Below are 24,205 nucleotides of genomic sequence, written 5' to 3' on the forward strand. Positions count from 1 at the left end.
GGGCGGGCCCGGAGCGCCGGGGCCGGAGCGGCCCGGGAAAGAGCCCCGAGCGCCCGGCACGGCTCCGGCATCCCGCCCTCCGCTCCGGCATCCCGCCCTCCCCTGGCATCCCTGCCCCGGCATCCCGCCCCTCGGGACCCGGGATTCCGCTCATCCCGACCCCTCGGATCCCGACCCCTCGGATCCCGTCCGCCTGCGGAGCTCCCGGCATCCCGCCCCCCGCCGCCCCACTGCCCGGTACCGGCGGTGGGAAAGAGGCGGGGGTCCGGGGCCGGGAGCTCCGCAGGCGGACGGGGGCGGCCCCAGGCACCCCAGAAGTTCAGCGTTGGGGCGGGGGTACAGACCGGGCGGTTCTGGGGTCCCGCAAGCGCTGCCCAGGGCAGGGGAACCCCCAAACCCCGCAGCAGCGGTGCGGGAGGGGGCCCGGGGCCCCTCCCGGCCGTACGGCAGGAGAAGCTGCTCGGTGACTCACGGCAGAAGCACGGAGCCTTCTCCTCCCTGCTCCCAGGCCAAGCTGGCCCCGCTCCCGCCGGCCTCGCCGAGTCCCCGACCCCACGGGCCAGCAGGTGGGTGGTGGCCCTGGGGCTACCTGTGTCACCCCTCAGTGCCACGACCCCTCCGGGCACCCCAAAGCCCGGGGCAGCCGAGGTAGCAGTGCCAGCACGTTCAGGGATAAATCCTGACACAACCCAGGCACATGGAAAACTCAATGGAACTCCAGTCCCAACTTGGATTCCTGGAGTATTTCCCCCCAGATTTTTGGGGCAGTCCCAGCTTTGGACGCTGCAGTTCGTGCACCTCAATTTTCCTCCTGCAGCAGGATCACCGGGCAGAAGTTCCCGGGGGCTTGGAAAAGCTTTTGGCTCTGGCAGCTGAGAGGAATTTCCTGGAGGCTTTGAGCCGGGAGCTGCTCCAAGCCAGGACGGGGTCAGTTTAGGCCGTGGCAGCAGGAAAGATCCTGGAGGAAAATCATCCAGGGAGGTGGGAGAGAAAATCCCAATGCCAGCAATCCGATGGGCAACTGCTCCCGGGGTCCCACCTTCCACAATCCGTCTTCAACCACCCCCAAACCTCTTTTTCTTCTTTCATTTAAAGCCTCAGCATCCATAAAATCCATGCTGGATTTTATATTTTTTAAATTTTGTCCTGAGACTCAGGACTAAGGGAGCCAAAGGGATGCAGCTGGGGAAAAGGCTCCAAGACCAGCAAGGATAGATAGAAACAGGGAGGGAAGGGTGTGTAAGGGTGTTCTTTTTTAAATGGAAGCCAGGAATTAGTACCAACATGGAATAACACAATAAATTATATAAATAATAACCCCTCCAAAAAAATAATAAATGGTAACCCCAAAATCCCACTAATTGGATGGAGAAGGGGGAGGAACTGGATGCCCAGAGCCCTCAGGGTGAGGGGATGAAGGAGCCTCAGGTGCATCAGTTGAAGGTTTTTATTGTCAATGAGTCTGTGGTGCCACAACGAGGCCACAGGTACAGCCCAAGTGCAACGCTCTGGCCCTGTTCACCAGGAGGCCAAATATCACCAATTAATCTGGAATTAATAGTAATAAAAAAAGGGTTTTTCATGAATAAACCACTGCAGAATTAATTCAGGTCACTCGGTGTCGCGTTAGTGAGACCCAAAGCTGCGCCGGCCTCCTCCGCTGAGGGGCCGGGGAACGGCGAAGGTGAATCTCATTTAATAAAATCAAATCAAATCTCATGAACGGGTTTTACACACGCTGAAAGACAAAGTTTTCCTCCACCAGGATCCGATGGCAGCAATTTGAATTCCAACCACACCAGTAAGTGCACTTAGTTTGACCTTGGGGTCACACCACAGTCTCCCCGTCCCCATGGAAAAATCCCTCCTGGGGGCAGGTTTGGTGCTTCTCCTCCAGTTTTGGAGTTTTCCCTCCAGGACTGGTGCTTTTCTTTAGGAAAGGGTTTTTACCTTCTCCTTCGTTGTCCTCCCACAACACCAGCGAGCAGCTCTGGGGGCTTCCCATCCTCACCTAAGTCCAGCATCCACCAAACAGGAGAGAAATTCCCCCAAAACAAGGATGATGAAGCATCACCTCCCCCTGCCCTCCCGTGCCCTGGGGCATCCCTGCTCCCGGTGCTCCTGGCACAGCCAGAGGATATTCCCAACGCCAAAATAAAGCTGCTGCTCCGATTTGGGGGAAAATAAACATCAGAAAGTGGAATTTAAACCAAGTGCCCATAAATAGTGAAGGGATTGGGTTGGGTTTTAAGCATCTCAGCTTAAATTTCAGGGTGAACCAAGTGGGGGCAGAGCCTGTGCTGCTTAACCAGCACTGCATGTCCCTGCCCCAGGGTTAAAGTCCATTGGAATTCCTGCAGTTTGAGGGAGAAACCTGGAATTAGTTCTGAGGCAAGAGGAGCCAGCTGGAGTGGGTGTCACACCCTCCCCTTCCCACAGCTTCAGCCATGCTCGGGGATTTTATAAAACCAGGGAAAAACAGTTTACACTGGGGTCAAACCATCCCTGGGCTGTCTCTGAAATTTGGATTTGGAAATCTGCGGACAAGGGGCGTTGCTGGCTGGACTCAAAGTGTTGGGATCCCACTAGGAAAGGCCTTATTTGGGAGCATTTAGGTGTAGGAAAGGCCTTAACTCGGGGGGGTTTAGGTCTAAGTTAACATTTTTTGGGCCAAGTGTGAGTCCCCGAGCTCACTTCCAGCTCCTCTGCCTCATCCCTTCTCCTGGAAACGGCCATGGGCAGGAAGGGGTTGCATAGTTTGGTGCCTTTTGGAAAAATCAACCCAAAAATAGAAACGAGGGAATGTTGTAAAGCTCTGGCTGAAGGATACAACTCCTGTTTTATTTCCGTGCGATAGGAAATGCTGCACCTCGCTGCGTGCAGGATCAGGCCCGGTTTGGGAGCTGCAGTTACCAAAAAACCCCCAAGGAATTCTGTGCAAACAACGCAGTGCTAAAGTGAATCCCACCCTGGGAGCCAGGGGGCCGGGATGGGGTCAGGAACGGCGCGGGACGTTAGTCACGGGAGGATTTTACCTTATTGTTCTGCTTTTTAGCCCTGTTATCAAAAATATGGATTAATTCCGCAGCCTAAAGGTCAGTTGGTGGCTCAGCACAACGGAGCCGAGTTAATCAGGATCAGAGGTAGTACAGAGTAGCTGTGCTCAAGTAGGAGTTACGTGGGGCTGTGACCCCCTGGCTCCACCCCGGGGCTGGGGGTGCTCTGGGACCCCTTTCCAGTGGGCATTCCCGGGGTTTTTGCCCCAGGCCACTGGGAATTCCTGGCAGGAGATGCTGAGCCAGGATCTCGCCTCGGCTCTCCTGCGGGCTGGGGGTTCTGCGCAGGAAGAGGAACCTCCAATCCCTTGAGCTCTGGGAGTCCCCCTGGCTCCCCCTGCCTCAGAGAGAGTTTAGAAACAACATTTTAAAACCAGAGTTCACCTCTGAGAGGGAGGAGAAGAGGGGACAGAGCCCTGAGCCTGTCCTGGCGCTCGGAGTCATCCAGGACTGGGTGGGGGGTGTCCAACCCACCTCACCTCATCGATGTCCAACTCCAACACGGTGTCGCTCAGTACCAGCAAGAAGAAATACAGAATAAAACCAGTGTTAAAAAAACTCCATTAAAAGGTTTGTGACGCTCAAAATGGGGCATTTTTGCTCCGTCCCAGGTGGTCAGGAAGTGGGAAGGACCTGGCGGGAGCTGCTCCCCCTGCCCACTCCCAAAGCTTTGGTCTGGTTTATTGAGTTTTTGAGGAATTCTCCCCCCTCACCCTGTGCTCTGAGCAGCCCCCACTGTCCCCAGGCACCCCTGGGAATCCTTCTCCTCCCCTGCAGGGGCTCCAGGAAAGCAGGAGCTGCTTTCCCCCTCCTCTCTCCCTCCTGCACCCCGTCCATCCCACCAGCCCCATGCCACTCCCAGCCCACCCCAGCAGGCCCAACGCCTGCTCCCACCTCCTGCAGAGTGGGAGAGGAGCGTGGGTGGGTGTAAAACCAAAATGGATCTCTGTTATTGCATTCCCCAGGTGCCAGGGGTCCGGATCCACACAGGGGGAGCATTCAGAACCTGTGCACCAGAGCCTCCCTCTCCCTGCGCCGCAGCTCTTCCTTGTAACAGCAGGAACAGAAATTCCCAGTCTCCGGGTGTCCGTAAAAGCTGCAGTTGGGCTGTTTGCACTTGGTCTGCTGGATGTTGTAGAGGGCTTGGCTTCTCATTTTATCCACCGTTCCTCCCTTGTCCTGCTCGAGGAGCTCCCGGCAGCCGTTGCTGTGCGGGGGGAGGCAGCCGGAGCCCTCGCACTCCGAAGGGAAGGGAGCCTGGATGTCCGTGTCCGCGGGGGAGAACCGGCCCGGGTGGGCAGGGCCGGGGGGGCAGGGCCCGAGCCGGCCCGGGTGGTGCCGGGGCAGGGTGGCATAGGGGGGGAGGCTCCCGCAGGGCCCCCCCGCCAGCTGCCGCCGGCCCTCGGGGCACGCGGGCGGGTGCAGCCCCTCGGCACTGCCCATGGAGGGCCTGGGGAAGGTGAAAACGCCAGAATAGCCAGCTGGAAAAGCAGCTATTTTAGCACCCACGGCCGGCTCCAGGGGCTGAGGGGGGTAGCTGGGGGGTGGCTGGCAGAACACGGGGCTTGGCATCGCCTCCTCGCTCCGCTGGGCGCCCACCTCCCCTTCCGGCCTCTTGGCCGGGGCAGCGCTGCCCAGCGCCTTCTTCTCGGCCTCCTTCTGCCTCTGCTCCGCCAGGAAACGCTCCTCAGCATCCAGGAGGTACCTCTGGATCATCTCCTCCTGGAACTGGTGCCGGGTGCTGGTCTTGAGGTGGCTGGCGAAGATGAACTTGCGCTCGCCCTGCATGGCGGCGCGCAGGATGCTCAGGCTCAGCCGCACGTCGCTGCTGTACTTGGAGGGATCCGACGGCTTCTCCAGGGCTGCTTTACCTGCGCACGGCTTCTCTGCAGGAGCCAAGTCTCCCGGGGAACACTCCTCTTTGCTGTCCTTCCGTGCCTTCAGGGATCCTTTCTTCTTCTTCTCCAGGGTGTCTCCCTGCCCGTTGCTCACGCCGCCCTTCACGGCTTTGCTGTGCATCAGGCCCCCCATGTTCTTTTTTAGTTTGCTGCCCAGAGTCTTCCCGAAGCTCCCCAGCTTGTTGGCCACCGAGTCTGCCCGTTTTTTATCCTTTTCCTTCTCCTTTTCCCGCTCTTTCTTTGGTTTCTCCCTGTCCTTGCCTGCCCTGGTGCCCCCGTTGCTGGCAGAGCTGCTGCACACCGACTCCTTGTCCGACTCGCCCGACTCCGCTGCCGAGCGAGCGTCATCGCCCGCGGAGGCCGTGGGGGATTCTGGTTGAGCCAGAGGCGCCTGGGGAGGAAGGAAAGACAAATTATCAAAGTCTAGAAACTCCTCAGGTAAAGATTTTCAGGTGGAAGGTGAAGCAAAGGAGGTGGTGCTGCTTGGAACACGGAGGGGACGGCGTCCTGACACACTCGGGGAAGCGCATCCCCAGCACATCCCGTACATCTCTAAATATCCCCCTTACAACCTGAGGTAGTCCAGGATCTTATGATTCTATTCTGTGGTTCTATAATACCTCCACTTGCTCAAGGTTTCAGGTGCAAAGCCAGGGAAGAGAGGGGTGAGACTTGTCCCAGTCTCGAGGTGGCCATAAACCAACAGCTCCCGTTTGTTTGGAGCACGACGAGTCCCTGAGGGGCATCTGGGTCATGTGAAGACTGAAAACAGACGTGGAAAGCTCTAGGGAAAAGGTGCCCACCCACAAAACTGAGTCACTTCCCTGCTCTCTGAGCAGAGTCAGCCACAATTCCTGTGGGCACAGAACCCCACATGAGGCAGAGCCCCCAGGTAAGGCCCTACAACAGCTTCCTTGCAGAGAGAAGGGCTGAATAATTCATAGGCAAAGATCCCCCTGGTCCCTTTACCTGCATGTCACAAGGCAACGTGATCCATCTGACATTCATGTAGCTGTGCAGCAGGTGCAGTTTGGCTTCCAGTGACAGCGTCACGCTGGCATTGGTGGGGGTAAAGCCACAAGTTAGAGCCATTTCCCACCTGGAAATATCTCCCCCCATATTTACATTACTCCCTGTGTTATGTATTTAAATGGGGGTTTTCCTACAGCAGGTCCAAGGGCACAGAAGGGACAATTATGCAGCTTTCCTTTCAATGAAAACCCAAAGGGAGAAATCAGATTCTTCAGTGTTGGAATCAAATCAAAGGAACTGCTGGGACCAAACCATGGTGAGACCTGCCCAAAGCCTCACCCAGACCAGGCATGGTCTGGTGGCCACCACCCTCGCTGCTCCAGGGACCCATGACACGGGGATTTGGTGGCAAATGTTAAAATACCCATTTTTTGTGCTGCTATGACAGAAGAGCCTCCATTGCTGCTGGTGTCTTGAGCTACACCCAACCCAGAGCATCATCTACTTACCATGTGGGAATGAAGCTCATGAGATGTCACAGCCCCACCCAAATCATTTCAAAATAAAGGAAAATGAAGGAAAAGTTTCTCCATCCCCATGAACGGTGTCATTCCCTGTGGGCACAACTTTTATCCAGCACAAGAAAACCCAGCTGGGGTCAGGACTGACCCCTTCATCCGTGACCTCTCTGCTCTGCAGATCACCCAGACCCCCAGTGGAGCCTCACCCTGCATCACCTGCATCATCTGTGACCTTTCTGCTCTGCAGATCACCAACCTGGCCAGCTTGACGTTGTCGCTGTCGTCCTTCCCCCACTGCCACTCCTTCCCGGGATCCACGGCGAAGTGCACAGGGAGCAGCTTGTGCTCAGAGTCTGTCAGGGGGATCACAGCTGCCCCGGGACAGAAATGTCACGTTTATAGCCCAGAAGAACAAATGCTCCACGCTTGGAGCCAACTCTGAGCACCCACCATCACCTCTGATGGGAATGGCCTGATGGCAAATGCCAGTGACTGCCAATTCCTGGGATTATGGAATTGTCAGAGCACCATGGAATGCCTCATGACCCTCACAGGGAAGAGTTTCTTCACAACATCCCATCTAACTCTGCCCCGTGTCAGTGGGTCCTGTCACTCCAGGCCTTTGTCCCAAGTCTCCCTCCAACTCTGGGAGCCCCTTTAGGCACTGGAAGGGCTCCAAGGTCAGGACACTGCTGGTTTTCTGGGCCGACAGTGCACATTGATGGATCCTGGCCAGCTCTTCCCCCCCAGCACTCCCAAATCCTCCTCCTCAGTTTGAACCTCATCGCTCACCTTGATCTTTTGTGTTTTCCTTCTGCTCCATGGAGACCAGGGCAGAAAAATGGGCTTGGTCATAAGCCAAAACCAGTGGAGACCGGTGGCATTTGTTGGCTGGGACTTCCAGGGGAAGATAGATCCCTCCAAAGGGAATTGGGGCAAACGCTGGGAATAAATTAGAGTGGTTAGTTCTGATCACAGGTTCAAGAGTTCAGAGCTGTTTGTGCTGCAACTGCTCCAGAATGAGCCCTTTGCCTCGGTCGAGGGCTCACCTGCAATTATCTGTCATCTCAGGGGACATTAAACAAAACCACAACCCAAAATAGATGCTTATTTTACATCAGGAGGATTTAAAATGTAAAATGAACGGGTATTTTCTATAAAAAGCCTTCCTCTGCACTCCCCCACAAGACAAACTTTGCCCACAGAACGACGGAAATTGATTAACCTTCTCTGACAGGAAACTGAAGCTGATGGTGGAAAATCCGCCACCCAGGGAATGGAATTTCTCATCTCTAGATGTGTGTGTAGGGGCAAAAGAGGTAAAAAAACAAAAAAAAACCTTGTGTGGATGCTCTTAAAGCAACAGAAATTGGGTTGGGAGCCAAACCTGGCCCTGGCCCTTCTGTGGGCTCACCTGTAACAGGTCAATTTTCCCGTCTGCACCATTCTCACCTCCAGGTCCAGCCTTGACAGCAAAGAGGTGCCAGGAAGGGTAGAAAGGAGAGGTGGAGAGCTCAGAGAGGCTTTGGGAAGAGAGGCAGGTCTCACCTTCGCCGCCCGAGTCCCGCAGCATCGTGTCTGCCACCACCACGATGGGTCTCTTCAGCACGTGGGCCAGGACAAAGACGTGGAACTCCTCCAGGCTCTCGTACACCGGCTCCTCTGAACTCTCCACCCTTGGGCAAAGGAGAAGTTCAGTGTCATCCCTCGGATATTCAATCATTTGCTTTGTAACACCTGGAGGAAGCTGCACGTAGAGGTGTGTGGACAGAGCCGAGGCTGATCTCAGCATTAATCTGAGGGTTTAGGTGTGGATTCTCAAAATGTCCTGCTCCAAGACAAGGGTTTGTGCCCAAGGAATGCCCAGCTGATGCCTGGCATTGCTGCGAGTCCCTTATCTAAGGAGCTGGACAGCTGTGGCAGGGCTGAACCTTGAAACAGAAGTGAGGTGGCAAAAACTCTCAGCTCTGGGTTATTCACTCATTTCAGAGTGAGCAACACAAGGAAGCAGAAGGAAACATGAGGGAAACACAAGGAAACACAAGGAAAAGATTAATTCCCTGCTCAATCCATGTGCTGCCCCACAGAAGAGGCCGTGCAGCACCAAAATCCTTTCCTGGGACGCTCAATGTGCCTTGTGCTTCCTCGGGATCTCTGTCCTTCCCCTGAAACCCCAACCAGACCACCACAGGCCCTCTGCCCTGCCCTGGAGCACCATGAGAGCTGCGCCCCGAGGGATTCATTCCCTGCTCTACACCTGGACGTGTTCTCTGCTCCGTACCCGCCGCAGCCGCCGCCGTTGGTGCTGTAGTGCACACGGGGCTCGCTGGACGCCAGCTTGATCAGCTCGTTCCACTCCTTCTGCCACTCCTCCTCCGTGTAAACCAGGCCAGACTGAAAGACAGCAAAGAGAACCCAGAAATCCTCCAAGTTGAGCTCTTCCAGTTGCTCCAGCACGGGTTTATACCCACAGCACAACTTTCCTCTATGGGTTTATGCAAAAGCAACCAACACATTCTGCACCACGTCCTCAAAAGCGCTTCCCAGTGTTCATCCAAACTTCCCCTCTCAATTTAAATCCATTCCCCTCGTCCTGTCACTTGTCCCAAGACCCTTTCATTTCGCTGCAACTCTGACTGCAGGACACCCCTTCCCACAGCACAGTCCAATGGCACAGCAGGGAGCTGCCCAAAATTCCCAACCCGACAGGAAGCACCTCCCAAACCCACGGGATGTTTTGGCAAAGAGGGCACAAACCAACACTCAGCTGGCTCCCACCTCCTTGTTCTGCTGCGTCTGCTGCCAGCGCCACCTCCGCCTCAGCGCCTCCCGCTCCGCTCCCTTCTCCATCAGGGTGTAGAGGGATTTCCTGAGCATGAGATCCCGGTCATGGAAGCCCCACATACCTGCAGGGACAAGGAACAGGCTGCAAGGTCAGGAGGGACTCGTGTGACTCCCTGACCCACTGAGGGGCTGCTCCATTATCCCATATTTCCTTCAGGCATCCAGGGAAACTTGCCAGACAGGGGGGGAGTGTAGTGTGGCAGGCACATTCTTCTCTCTCTCAAGATTTTTTCATAGAGGAACACAAAAGTAAGAAAGAGAAAACAATTTCTATTTCTACTCCTTGTTTTTCCCATGTGGAATGTGTTTGGAAAATTGCTTACCTGGGGTGATTACTTGATTAGATTCTGGTGAGGATTGTTTGAGCCTGATGGACAATCCAACCCACCTGGGGCTGGACTCTCAAGAAAGGGTCACAAGTTGTGAGTTAGTTAGATTTGGTAGCTAGAAAAGTGAGTTTGTAGCTTTAGTATCTCCTTTAAATAGTATATTAATATATTATAGTACAGTTATAATAAAGAAATCATTCAGCCTTCTAAAGTCAATCATCATTTCTTCCCACCAGGTTCACCTACATTTACAACAGGGGAGAAGGATTGGAGAAGCTGCTGGCAGCCCCTTCCCTTCAAGCCATCCTGCTCCCACTGTGAGTGCTCTGGAGAAGCAGCAGCATCCTGGCTTCCCACTGGAATGCTCCCAAAAGGGGTGGTGGGCTCTTGCCCAGGGACTGGTTGGTGTTTTCCTGGGGATTGAGCCAAGCCTTACCCAGGGAAGCAGCGTGGAGCAAGCAATTCCCGTCGCCAGTGGTGGCCAGGGGCAGCAGGCGCTGGCAGCTGGGATCCACGGTCACCCACCAGTTGAGACGCCCTGGGGAGATTTGGGAGAGTGTGAAATCATGGCACAACACGAGATTGGGACGCTCTGGGGGCACTGCAGGGCTCAGCCCTTCTGAAACCACGGCCAAAAACCAGCTGAACCAGCAGGGGAGTGCCTGGACAGGTGGGAAGGTACAGACCCATGTCAGGAGGGGTGGGGAAGAGTCAGGACAAAGCAATAAAAAAGAGGAGACTGGGGCTGCAAAACTCCCCGAGGATGCCAGGAAAAGACCTGGCTGAATTTGGGGTCACACAAATCAGAATTACACACAAATAGGAGCCAGGACTTCCACATCCAGACCAGTTCTCCTCTATCTGTTTTTCCTCCACACCCCTTATTTCCTTTATTTCATCCCATCAGCCTGAAAATGCCTCCAGGAGCACCCAGCACAAACAACCTCTCCAGGGAAAACCAGCTTTTTGCTGCTTCTTGGAACCAAATCCCTGCAGTTTCAACTCTCTCATGGCCACGTTTCCCCGCTCACTGATTTTTAGGCAGAATAATCCAGGATTTCTGCTGATCCCAGCAGCTCTCCTGCTGCAAACACAAACCAATGGCGCTTTAGGCTGGGAGTTTTGGGTCATTGTGGTGATTCAAGTCAAGAGCAGCTAAAAATAGAAGGTAGGAAGAAATGCCCAGTGTGGCTGGAGATTCAGCCCTTCCCAAGGGAGTGAAGCTGGGCTGCATCACAACTTTGAACCCCCATCTGTGTCTTGCCCTGCCCTCAACATCCCTCCTTGGCTGCCATATTTTCCAGGAGTTTTTGGATCCTGTGCAACAGGCAGGTTTTTGGCTGGATTACGCTGTTGAGGCTTCCAAGTTGTATTTAAATTGCTCCTGCAGGAAACCAGCCCTTTTTCCCGTCGCTTCCAAAGAGCCTGTCTTTCCTCTGGAGCATAATCCCTGCCAGAGATCCCAGTACACAGACACGGGATTGCTGGAAATGCTTTGTACAACCTCAGGGAGAGCAGCTGGAGAGGAACTAAAGACAGAAAACAGGGGTTAAAACATCCCCAAACATGAGAAAACAAAAACCATGAAGCTCAGTGTGACACAGGCAGGTCGGGGCTGCTCCCAGCGCCAGGAAAGGGACCCGCCAGAGCTGGAGGCACTCTGCACTGAGCCTGGGGACAATGGCTCTGCACAGAGAAGCTGCCTGTTCCCTCAATTTAGCTCCTGGCACGGCCGAGTCGGGAGCCTGGCCAAGTGGCCCAGGGCCAGGGGTGCCTCACAGGAGCTGTCCCACACGTAACCCTGCTAGGGGCAGCACCTTCTGATCCATTTTCCTTCGTTCCTGCAGGATTCAATGCTCTTCTCCCTGGAGTTTGCATGTCCTGCTGGTGCTTTGGAGGTTGTGCAAGCTCTGCTCCAGTCAATCTGAGGGGACACACCTTGCAGAGGTATTTCTGTGCCCGAGTGTTTGCCCTGGCTCCAGTTACGCAAGAGAAGTCGTCTCCAAAGGAACCACACGCCCAACCCTCCTCCCAGTGTTTTGCTCCCGTCAAAAGGCCAAGAGGCTGCCCAGAAGTATTGAAAACAACACATTTCTCTCTGTGTGTGGCTCTTAAGAGGCAGCCTGAGAGCTCGGCAGGGAAATCAACTGGAAATCAACTGTTGATTTCCCCTCAAAAGGGAAATCGACTGAGGGATCTTCCCAGAAAAAGCCATGGTGGCAACAGATCTGCACACAGGAAAAGCCCACTGGCATCCAGAGGCTCCCTCTGCATCCAGCACCACGAGCCTGGGTTATCCCACAGGGTGTTTGGGGAAATCCCATGGGATCTTCCAGCAGGAGCCACCTGAACAGGTCACAGCAACGGGAAGGAACTGATGGCTCCACCCAGCCTGAAGGGAGGATTGCCTCATCCAAACCATAAATGGCTTCCCCAAGGCTACCAGGAATCCACTCCGGCTTCCTGACACAAGGAGTGTCCCCGGGATTGCTCCGGAGGCCTTGTGCTCCTGAGGCCAACCCAAAGGATCAGGATCTTTCAGTTCTTGATGATTTTTGTCCCATTATATCCTCAGGTGAGGCACCATGGACTGCTCCTCCCCAGACGAGCAAACCCAGTGTGCAGCTTCCCAACTCAGAGCAAGGCCCAGTTCCTGATCCACAAGGGTTTGTGCCAAAGGACACCGAGGCTCCGCTGAGGGCTGAGGTCTCAGCTCCACCAAGCCCCTGCCATACCACTCCAAGCACATTCAAAGCATTCCCAGAGGATCTCGCTGAAGTCTACCATCACTTTGGAAGTGCTTACTCTGCCACAACGGTGTGACAGGACCTCTGAACACATGGGGAAGAGGATCTGAACATTTATTGGGCTATAAAACATATTTCCTTAATTCCCTAAGGATGGTGTGTGCTAATAACGGGAGTCCCCGTAGATCACAGCACCACGCTCAAAACCCTACTTGGAATCCAGCTTGGAATATTTCATAGCTGCACTACAGCCCTTTGTTACAGACAAAACCCTCATTTATAACAGCCCACAGACACTCAATTCTCCAAAAGGCATTTTCTAAAACTCTGAATTTCTAAATTCCTTCCCGTTACCAGCATCTCAGCACACCTGGAGGTGCCCCCAGCCCACGGATGAAGCACCCAGCAACCCCCAGCCCCGCATTCCCTTTGTGCTGGGGCACAGGAAGCCGAGCCCTGGCTCTGCTGGGATGGGATCTGGGGTTTATCTGCACCAGAGCCAGCAGCTCTGCTGGCACCGCGCGGCGCCGCCGTGTAACGGGATCGCTGGGATCGAGTGCTCATTCCCAAAACATGAGAATATTTCTTACAGCAGCTCCTGAGCAGGAGAGGGAGTAGCTGGGCCCTCAGAGTGTCTGTTAGCCCTAGGGATAATGTGTTTTCTGGTATGTGCAGCACCACAGAAACAGTGGGGAGTGTAAACCCCCCCTGAGATCCCTCACGCCGTCCTGCCCCTGCCCACGGGAGCCTTCCTGGTGCCAGGGATGAGGTTTTCCCTGCCAGCATGGATGTCTCCCTCATTCCCTCATTTACAGGCCCCCTGGCAGCTCTCCAGAAACCTGGAACCAAAGCAGAGGGTTCCTCCCCAGGCACTCAGGAGGCACTGGAGCAGCAGCATCAACCTCCAGGCTCTGTAATCAATGCAGAATTTATCAGGATGTGTTAGACAGGAATTCCCTTTTCCCTGCCTCTCCACGGGACAGGCAGGACAGAGGATTGGGATGCTCCAGGGGTGAGACAATGTCAGTTTTGGGGTGTTTTCCCTCTCAGCTTTGCACAGTGGTAACAGCCCTGGGTTATTTACACTCAGTTTCCATGGGTGAAGGGAAGCACCTCCTACTCAACCCTTGCACCAGGTCACAAAAACAATGGAATAATTCCCTGTTGGATATGCATCCATGTGATATCCCGTGGGTGGCACTCCCCAGCTGCCCACGGCACATGGCACCAGCGTGGATCCAGCACTCACCAGCCTGCTCCAGTGCTACCAGCATGGACTGCTCGATAAGATCCCGCTCGATGAAGCTGCGGAAGTCCTCGGGGTACACGGTGAGGTCGGGCAGCTGGAAGGTGCAGATGGGCATCTCCAGCAGGTGCTCACTGCTGCTGCCATTGCTGGAGACATGGGAACGGGCCAGGGACACGATGGTGGAGCTGGCGTGGGAAATGCCTCGGGACAGGCGCTTCTCTGAGGGAAAGAAACAGCAAAGTCAGGCGGGAGCAGCAAATCCCAGAGCAGCCAGCACCAAACTGCTGCAGCCTCAGGGTCTGCAGTGCCAGGATGACCTCAACAGTGTAAAAGTCCTCGTTTCCCAGCCTGTGCAGCGAAAGGAAGAGTCTGAGTCTCAAGGTTGTTTATTTTCCCTTATCTAGAACATTCTTTCTCTGACCTGCTGAGCTCTGTCTAGCAAGGAGGCCATGGCATTCTGTCTGCCCTCTAGTGCATTTTATACTAAAATTTACACATTTTATACTAAAATTTACACGTTTTATACCCAAAACTACATGTGCTATGTTTACAATAATGTGCCAATATCTATCATCCATGTTAGACAGTGTCTCTTTACCTTAAACCAATAGAAAAGTGTCACCATCACACCAAGACATAGAGGACAACAAGAAGGAGGCCAGGACATGCTCAAACCCCTCCATCTTGTCCCCTTGAACCCCATTCTAAAAACCCCAAAATTCCACTTTTTTCCACCCTGTGTTAATCCAACTACCACACAACTCAAACCCTTGTGGCTTGTGATTCCTCATAGAAATCTGTCAGCTTTTTTCCACGGGCTAAAATGGAAGCCACAGGTGGTTTTGACTTCGTGCCAAGGTCTCCGATCCCCCTGCCAGGGTCTGCAGCCAGCCAGAGGGATGTGCTGGGTTCCCACACTGCGGATGTGGCAGCGAGCAGAGGAGGTTTGACAGATTTCCCCTTGATGCAGGACACCGACCTTGCACGACGTCATCCTGGCGCTGCAGCGGGGGCCGCGCCGGCCGCGCCGCCTCCCGCTCCGGGGGCCGGGCCCCGCGGCCCTCGTTGAAGGACGGAGGGAGGTTCCCGGCGTGCACCTGCCGGAGCTGCTCGAAGTCGCTCAGCGCCGCGCTCAGGTCCCAGTTCTTGCCTGGATGGGGAAGGAGCAGCACCGGTCACCCCTCAGCCAGCAGGGAAACTGAGGCACTTCCCAAACATCTGTGCTGGAAACTATTGCAGCTCCCAGCTCCTTCACCCTTTTCCAACCCTTTTTTGCTCATCAGCCACTCCATTATTCCCAATTTTCCATCATTATTCCCATACCTTCAAGGAGGTCTCTGGCCAGCCCCGGCTCTGCCCCCGTTGAGCGAACAAAATCCGACAGGACGATGTCCATAGCCGAGGCCAGACGGAGTCAGCGGCACCGGATCGGCTCCTCGGCATCAATCTGGGAATGCCAGAGAGCACACGTGGGTTGTACACCCCAGCTGGGAATGAGCTGAGGGGTGAATGAACCTCCCTCGAAAATTAACTGTGCTCCAGGAGTGCTGGTTCATTCCCTGGGAGATGGGAGAACAACGCTCACTTTGCTGTAACCAGCAAGGGGCATTTCCTTGGAAAATTCACAAGCCAAACTCAATTCTCATCTCAAAGGTGGTGCAGCTTTTCTTCCCAAATTATATAAATGAATATTTATATACAAATGAATATATATATATAAATGAATATGTGGGAGCAATGAGAAAGCAGAAAGTTTCTCTTGTGCATTTACAGGGAGTAAATCCCTGCCCCATCCCACTCCAAGCACCCCAGCTGTGAGGCAGGGAAATGGAAGTAAGGATAAAATGCTAGAATTAGGAGATGTGCCCTAAAGAAAATACATTTTTAAAAGCCCCTTTCAGACAAGAAAACCCAAAACAAACAATCCCAATTGCAATGGCAGACAAAATCAATGTCCAGACAGAGCTCCTTTCCACTCCAGAGCTCCTTCCCAGAGGGGAACAAAACCACAGATCTAGTCCGTAAATCTGGATTTGGTGAAAGGCGTGTGCTCCTGCCATGCCTTCAAATCCTGATTTTCCGCATTCCTCGGGGCAGAGAGGGAAAGGAAGAGCAGCCTCATCCGTGGGAGTCCAGACCAGCAAAGCACTCCACGGAATTTGGTGCTTTGCAGTTAAAGGCTGGGATAAAAATTCTGCCATCAAGGAACAGAAAAGAATGGGAAAAGAATTTATGCCGAGCTGAAAATCTGGAAGGGGAAAATCTGGGAAGGCTGGGAGAGAGGTTCTGATGTACTAGGTATGAGAGCAAATTCCAGGGTTGTGTGGAATAAGAACAAACCTGGTTGTTTTCCTGATGCCCGAAAAATAGTCTCTTTTTCAGGATTATCCCTGAAGACAGGCAAAACCCCCCTGGGTGCCTTGAAATATTTTTTTCCAAGATTTTCCTTAAAGGTGAGTGAAATTCCCTAACAGCACAACTCCCCCACAAGCATCCAGACTTTAACCTGGAATCTCCTGGCTTTGCTGGAGAAACACCATTCCCACAATCGAGTTGTTAAGTTCCTCCTCCCAGAAAAGCTCCAGGGAGCTGTGTCAGAAGAAGAAGCGATGCCAGAGCCCGGCGCATTCCGGGAGCAGGATTTGGCAGCGATTCCTGCTCTTACTCCACCAATTTAGGGAGCATCCCTAATTAGGAGCCGCACGTTTGGATCCTCTAATCCCTGGCAAAGAGTTGCAGGAGCAAGGAGCAGCTCCAGGATGAGACTGGCTGCGGTAACGGGAAAAGCTTCCTTCAGGTGGGTGTGGAATTCCAACGAAAATGAAAACTCAGCACGCGCGGCGGAGGATTGGGGAGGGGACAAGCAGCACATCCCACCCCCTCATCCACGGCATTCCAAACTCCCGCGTGCACAAAAATGCCAGGGAAAACACAGATGGAAAACTGTGGGTCCAACGAGGCGCTGACGGATTGTTGGAGATTTATTGAGGGATCAGACGGAGAAATGTCCCCACCCCAGAGTTATTGATTATTTCCTTTCCCTGTGGAAGGGAAATGCTCTCTCCTCTTCCCTCCTTCCAGAACAGGTGGGAAATATGAGCCCAGAAGGAAATCCAAGCCCCAGGAGATCCACAACTGCAAATCCATCCCCCAGCAATGCAGCAGGCGCTGAGCACACCCCAAAGCCCCCAGGAGCGCATGGGGGTGCAGCACAGCTGGATGCAATCCAAAGCGAGTGTTCCTGGCACATTCCAACCAGAAATATGTGGAAAACATGTATTTAGGACTAAGCCCCGTTGTTCCTGTGATCCCAACAGTTCTTTGCAGGACACATCAGCGAATGTTTTACAAATATCCCCCAGGCTGAGCACAGCAACGCTCCTGACGATCAGCTGTGTTGGAGTCACACCTCGCTGGGACCAGAAGGAGCTGGAGCTTCATGCAAACAGCATTCCATGGTCACACGCCCGTGGGAACCCAGTGAAAACCCCATTCCAAAGTGCCCACGGATCCACCCAATGCTGACACCAACCTTCAGCCTTCCAGGCAGCAGGAATCTGCCCAGTTCCACCTTTGGGAATGGAGCTAAGCTGGGGTTTGCGTCCTGGCGGCCTGCAAATCCTTCCTAATGGGAATTCAGACTTTTCACACCAAATGTCCATCCAAAATAAGGGGAAAGTCATAAAACCACCCCGGAGCCTCCTCTCTCTTGCTGCCTACAGCCTCTCCCAGGGCAACTCCGATGGGCACATGCCAGGTTTGGGAAGGGACTCGCCAGGAGCACGTGGAGCATCCCAGCCCTCCGCAGGCAGGACTGCAACCCCTGCCACAAGACCATCAGAGAAGTCAGGAAACCGAGGGAGGAATTCAAGACACAAGGTCCAAGAGCTCAATGTCTCTCAGCTCCATCCTGGGGGAAAATCAACCATTGGGAACACTGAATTAAAGCAGCTCACCAGAACCAACTGTGGAGCAGCAAAACTGGATCAATTTAAAGTTCCAGACTGGAATTTATGGGGCTTTAATTCCATTAATCTGTTAGATTTCATTCGTGCTGAACATGCTGCAGAAAGAGGAAATAATTCTCTTCGTTAGGGCCAAATCCTGACCCAGGGTCAGCCTGACTGGTGGCTCCACTTTGTTTATAAAGATACTTCCAGAAATATTTTAGGAGCAGCAAACTCTGACGTCTCTCCCCCAGATCTGCCACGTGATGTTTTGCTGAGGACAGGCACCAAGCTGGAAGCCAGGACTCCACTCCCAGGGCTCTGCTCCTGGCCCAGCCTCTCTGCCACATCCCTTCCCCACAGGGACACAGGGAACACCAAGCCAGACCCTCAGGGAGGCACAGGTGAGGCAGGAGGTGCCCAAATCCATGGGAAATCCAATCCTGCCAGACCCACACGGATGTTTTTGCTCTTACCATCAGGGAGCTGCAGCAGACTGGCAAACCAGCACATAACAAACACCTAAACCCCAAATTCCTCCAAAACTCTGAAATTTGGCAGCACTCGGGGCTAAGCAGGGGAAAGGCCAAGCTGGGACCTGTGGGTGGGACATGGGAGCAGCTCCAACCTGAGCCCTGTCAGGATAAAAATGAGAAAAATGAGCTTCTCCATGAGCTCTGAGCATGCCCTGCTGCTCCAGAGGGAGGTTTTTGGCTTCCTCCTGCTCCCCAGAAGAGTGGGGGCTGCCCCCATCCCATCCCACATCCCTGTGCTGGCCCAGCAGGTTACCTAACGCTGGGATTAGCGGCACCGTCCTGACCTGACACCTGTGCCCTGTCACTAAGCTCCATCTGGAAGTGCTGGGTGGGACACACACCCTTCAGCTCCTGCCTCTTAGAGGGAATCAACCCAGCTCCTCATCATCATCAAGAAAAAAATCAATTATTCCTGATAAAACTGATGGGGCAGGACACCCTTGGAGTGCTGGGTGGGACACACACCCTGCAGCTCCTGCCTCTTACAGGGAATCAACCCAGCTCCTCATCATCATCAAGAAAAAAATCAGTTATTCCTGATAAAACTGATGGTGCAGGACACACACCCTGCAGCTCCTGCCTCTTACAGGGAATCAACCCAGCTCCTCCTCATCATCATCATCAACAACAACAACAAAAAAATCAGTTATTCCTGATAAAACTGATGGTGCAGGACATCCTTGGAGCCCCTCAGCCCCAAGGAGGGGTGCTGTGAGTGCAGAAGGAAGCCAGTCTGACAGGGAAAAACAGGGATGTTGGGGATCAGAGGGCACAGGCAGCTGTGGCACTGCTGGATGTGGCTCTGTGGCTGCACCTCATGCTTGGTAGGAACAGCTCTCCAAGATTCTGAGAACTGCAGGCTCTGGAATCTCTGGCAGTTTTAGCACAGTCCAAAAGGACAGCACATAAATCCCACAAAGGAGCTGCTCCAGCAAGGAAAAGGGGCTCCTAAAACCACACTGGTGCTCAGGAGTTGGAGTGGGAGTGAAGCAAGTTATGGAAATCATCCCATTTTTATAAAGTTTCAGTGCTTCAATGAGCAGCTTCATCCTGTTTTTTTCCAGAGCTCCAGCTGCTTCCCAGTGCTCCAGATGCAGCTGGGCACTGGGACACCAGGACATCCTGAACCTTGGGCTGAAGAACTCACCAGAACTTACCACTTTTATCTCCAAGACAGAGAAAAGCCCAATAAGTGTCCAACACAATCACAGCAGCTCCATCAAATCCAGGCTCTGTCCCACCATCATTATCCCTCCTGGTTATTAACTGCTCCCAAAATTACAGGATTCTCTCTTGAAGCACTGACAACAAACTCAGTTCTCTCAGCGTCTGCACCAAAGAAATTCCCTTTGAGCCAAGTTCTCCTTCAAGCAGGCCGTGACTATTTCCAGCCCGAGCCTGGTTCTGTGCAAGAGCTGGGCCTGGCACGTGCTGTCCTTGCCCGTATCCCGGGGGATATTCCAAGTGTATTCCAAGCAATCCAGGCCACGGCAGCTCCGGCGCCGATTCCACGCGTTTCCTCCCCAGAATATTTCAACCCAGTGCTCCTCCCGCAAGGACAATCCACTTTCAGGGATGAGCTCAGGGTGTGACTCAGGACTGTGAGAGCTGAAGTGCCACAGCATCTCCCCCACGGACAGCAGAGGCACGTCCCAGCGCCGGGCGGCACGGATTCAGCACCAACACCAGCAGAAAATTTAATAAATTCCAACAGAAAACTGAACCAACCAATACTACGGCAGCAGGAAGAGCAAAGTCCTGAATTTTTAAGTGGTTTGGGCACACAGCTCCTTTTTCCATCCTTGTAGGATTTGGGTGCTCCTGCCCACACCAGACAAGGTTCTCCCAGCTGAAGCACACCCAGGGGATGCCTGGATCCAGCTGTGGATCCAGCTGTGCCCCTTCAGACACATCCAACACTGCATCCACAGGTGGCCGCACCATCTCCGCTCCAGAAGCTTCTTTAGCACAAAACCACCTTTAAGTAGCTTAAAAATCCCATTTCCCCCCCCCAAAAAAAAAAAAAAATAAAAAAAAAAATAAAAAAAAAAACGACTCTGCACGGACGTGTGCTGGGTCAGGAAGATAAAACCCAGCCGGTGTCAGCGATTCAGAGCAAAGAATCCCGGCTGGAAGTTTGGATTTTCCAGCTCCACGACTTCAGGGGACAGCAAGGCTTTTAGGAACCCGGAGATCCCTGGTCCCGAGTACCCATTTCACAGGCAGGAATGCCCCGCAGCATTCCCGGTGCACCGGGATCCAACTCAGCTCCCGGGGAGGCTCTGTCCCGCTGCCGGGAGTGAGTGCCAAGGCCTCGGAACAGATTCCCCGACGACACGGACACCGGGAATCGGCCACAGGAGGAATTCCCTCTCCTCGGGAATTCGCAAACTCCAGGTTTGTTCCTGAGCTGGCGTTTCGCCGCCGACAGACCCCAGCCCGGCCCCGGCGGCCGCTCACGGCTCTGCCCCGCTCGACAACGGCCCCGGGGAGCGACGCCAGCCTGGAGCGGGCAGCCCTCGGGAAATCCCGGTGCTCCCGGGGGAAAACGAGCACCGAGAGGAAAATTATTTATCCCTAAATCGCCGGGACCAGCAAAACGTCACCGCCCTGCCCCAGGGGTCGCCCCCATCCGCGGGGAGCCGCGAACCGCGGCGGGACAGCCCGGGGGGCTCCGCACCGGGACCGGGCGGGAGCGGCCCCGGAGCGGCCCCGGAGCCCTCCCGGCCCGGCCCCGCAGGCCCCCGGGCTGAGCCGGGACCCGCGGCCGGGACCCGCACCCCGCCACCCAGCCCGGTACCCCGGGAGCGACCCCGGGGCCCGCACCCCGAGCGCCGCACCGGGGCCCGCCCCCGCCGCCCCCTGAGGCCGCGCCGTGACCCCGCGGCCGCCGCCGACGCCGCCCCGAGGCCCGGCCCCGCCAAAACTTTCCCGAGGCCGAGCGGGGGCCCGCCGTTACCTACGAGAGGCTCCATGGGTGGCCCGGCGCGGCCCGGCCCGGAGCGGCCCCGGGGCCCTCCCGCCGCCGCCGCCGCTGAGGCCGCTCCCGGTGCGGGGAGGGGGGGCGGGGGGGGAGGCGGAACGGAACGCGCCACCCGGAACGCGCCGCCGCCCCCGTTCCCGCCCGGAATGCTTTGGCGGGCGCACGCGGCCGTGCCGGGCGGGGCCGGGCCAGGCCACGCCCCTTCCCCCCCCCCGTGGGGCGCGCGGGCGCGGGGGAGCAGAGCGCCCCCTGGCGGCGCGACGGGAGCCCGGAGAGGGCCCGGGACCCCCGGGAGGGGTCTGGGACCCCCGGGAGGAGCTGTGAGCCCCTGTGTGCGACCTGAGACCCCCTGTGAGGGGCCTGAGAGCCCCATGAGGGGCCTGAGACCCCCAGGAGGGGCCCGTAACCCCCATGAGGGGCCTGCAACCCGCATGAGGGGCCTGTGATCCCCATGAGGGACCCATGATCCCCATGAGGGGCCTGAGACCCCCAGGAGGGGCCTGAGACCCCCATGAGGAGCCCGTAACCCCCATGAGGAGCCCGTAACCCCCATGAGGGGCCCGTGATCCCCATGAGGGGCCCGTGATCCCCATGAGGAGCCCGTGATCCCCATGAGGAGCCCATGACCCCCATGAGGAGCCTGAGACCCCCGTGAGGAGCCCATGACCCCCATGAGGAGCTTGTGACCTCCATGAAGGGCCTGAGACCCCCATGAGGAGCCTGAGACCCCCGTGAGGAGCCCGTGATCCCCATGAAGAGCCTGAGACCCCTGTGAGGAGCCCATGACCCCCGTGAGGGGCCCAAGACCCCCATGAGGGGCCTGAGACTCGCTGTAAGGAGTCAGACCCCGCTGAGGATCTGGCGTATGTGTGGGGTTGGAGACGCCCCTAATGGGGCCAAGACCCCATTTGAGGGGTCGGTAATCCCTCCCGCCGTGGGGCCTGAGACCTTGAGGGGTATCCCCTTCCATGGGGTCAGTACCCCCACAGCAGGGCTGCAATGCCAGCCTCGGAGGGTGAGGGCTCCCCGAGGCTGATTCCCACCGGGAATTGCTTTCCCTAGCATGGAAAGTTTCCTGTTCCTCACCCACGGCACAGGAACAATGCGGAGTGGGGCAGCAGCCTCAGGGCTGGTGGGATGGCCCGTGCCTCTGACATTGCCTGTGACATTCTCTGTGACATTCCCCTTGTCAAGGGCCTCACATTCCCTGTGACATTCCCTGTGGCAAGGGCCTGGCATTCCTTGTGACATTGCCTGTGACATTCGAGGTGCCAGGGGCCCCACATTCCCTGTGACATCCCCTGTGACATTCCCTGTGATATTCCCTGTGCCAAGGGCCTCACATTCCCTGTGACATTCCCTGTGGCAAGGGCCTGGCATTCCTTGTGACATTGCCTGTGACATTCCCTCTGACAATCCCTGTGCTGAGGATCCCACATTCCCTGTTACATTCCCTGTGACATTCCCCGTGCCAAGGGCCCCACATTCCCTGTGACATTCCCTGTGACATTCCCTGTGATATTCCCTGTGCCAAGGGCCCCACATTCCCTGTGACATTCCCTGTGACATTCCCTGTGACATTCGAGGTGCCAGGGGCCCCACATTCCCTGTGACATCCCCTGTGACATTCCCTGTGACATTCCCTGTGACATTCGAGGTGCCAGGGGCCCCACATTCCCTGTGACATCCCCTGTGACATTCCCTGTGATATTCCCTGTGCCAAGGGCCTCACATTCCCTGTGACATTCCCTGTGGCAAGGGCCTGGCATTCCTTGTGACATTGCCTGTGACATTCGAGGTGCCAGGGGCCCCACATTCCCTGTGACATCCCCTGTGACATTCCCTGTGATATTCCCTGTGCCAAGGGCCTCACATTCCCTGTGACATTCCCTGTGGCAAGGGCCTGGCATTCCTTGTGACATTGCCTGTGACATTCCCTCTGACAATCCCTGTGCTGAGGATCCCACATTCCCTGTTACATTCCCTGTGACATTCCCCGTGCCAAGGGCCCCACATTCCCTGTGACATTCCCTGTGACATTCCCTGTGATATTCCCTGTGCCAAGGGCCCCACATTCCCTGTGACATTCCCTGTGACATTCCCTGTGACATTCGAGGTGCCAGGGGCCCCACATTCCCTGTGACATCCCCTGTGACATTCCCTGTGACATTCCCTGTGACATTCGAGGTGCCAAGGGCCCCACATTCCCTGTGACATCCCCTGTGACATTCCCTGTGATATTCCCTGTGACATTCGAAGTGCCAAGGGCCCCACATTCTCTGTGACATTCCCCATGACATTCCCCGTGCTGTGGGTGCCCATGGAAGCACACAATGTGTCCCAGCGCCGTGCCAGACCTGGGGGGCTGGTGGCCAGAGCAGGGGGCAGAGGATGCCACCAGCTGTGTCAGGATGTGCCGGGGAGTGCTGGCACAGCTCCCACGGAGCCATTGCTGGGGAATTTGCCTTCCTCTTCCTTCCTGGAGAAAAACCACCGGGTTTTCTCTTAGGAAAAACCCAGTTGGGCCAGGCCCTGGGCTGGAGCAGTGACCAGTGGGGGCTGCTGGGGCTGGTGGCAAACAGGCCACGTCATGGGCACAGCTCAGCTGATCCCGACGTTGAATCCGTTCTTTGTGTCGTGCCAGGAACCTGCCCTTGTTTGTGTCCTGCACAAAGGGATTGTTTGTGTGTCGGGGCAGGGAAATGTCCAGCACACAAAGGACAGGCCCAGGGTTTGTCCCTGCTGGCTGCACTGTTTGTCCACACAACAGTGGATCCTGCCCAGCAAGGGGCTGGAGTGTCCCTGTGCTCCGGAGTGATCCCCATTCTCCAGATTCCAAGGGGGAATGGCCATGGCAGCCTGGCCATTTTATATATTTATTAGCTCACTATAAAATCACTTTTCTATTGGTTTAAGGTAGAGACACACTGTCTAACATACAGGATAGGTATTTCTTGGAAAGGATGGATGGCACATTATTGTAAATATAATACACATAGTTTTGAGTATAAAATGTAAACACCACCCGAGATTTGGGACAGAATGCCATGGCCGAGTGCTGGACAGAGTTTAGCAGGTCAGAAAAAGAATGTTCTAGATAAGGGAAAATAAACAACCTTGAGA

At 55.3% G+C, this 24,205-nt stretch overlaps 1 protein-coding gene across 1 annotated transcript; it reads right to left on the minus strand.

The window, feature by feature from the left end:
- Nucleotides 1–1,433: 1,433 nt before the first annotated feature.
- Nucleotides 1,434–21,142, minus strand: OTUD7B (OTU deubiquitinase 7B). The gene is made up of 12 exons (XM_031506921.2): nucleotides 21,059–21,142; nucleotides 14,940–15,063; nucleotides 14,596–14,766; nucleotides 13,617–13,835; nucleotides 10,057–10,158; nucleotides 9,226–9,353; nucleotides 8,729–8,841; nucleotides 7,996–8,123; nucleotides 7,240–7,389; nucleotides 6,704–6,818; nucleotides 5,924–6,008; nucleotides 1,434–5,345 (listed from the first exon to the last, which is right to left on the minus strand). Exons 2-12 carry the CDS (start codon nucleotides 15,010–15,012, stop codon nucleotides 4,056–4,058), a joined length of 2,574 nt encoding a protein of 857 aa, XP_031362781.1. The 5' UTR covers nucleotides 15,013–15,063; nucleotides 21,059–21,142; the 3' UTR covers nucleotides 1,434–4,055.
- Between the last annotated feature and the right edge of the window lie 3,063 nt (nucleotides 21,143–24,205).

Source organism: Lonchura striata, chromosome 33 (genome assembly GCF_046129695.1).
Source record: "Lonchura striata isolate bLonStr1 chromosome 33, bLonStr1.mat, whole genome shotgun sequence".
Classification (NCBI taxonomy): domain Eukaryota; kingdom Metazoa; phylum Chordata; class Aves; order Passeriformes; family Estrildidae; genus Lonchura; species Lonchura striata.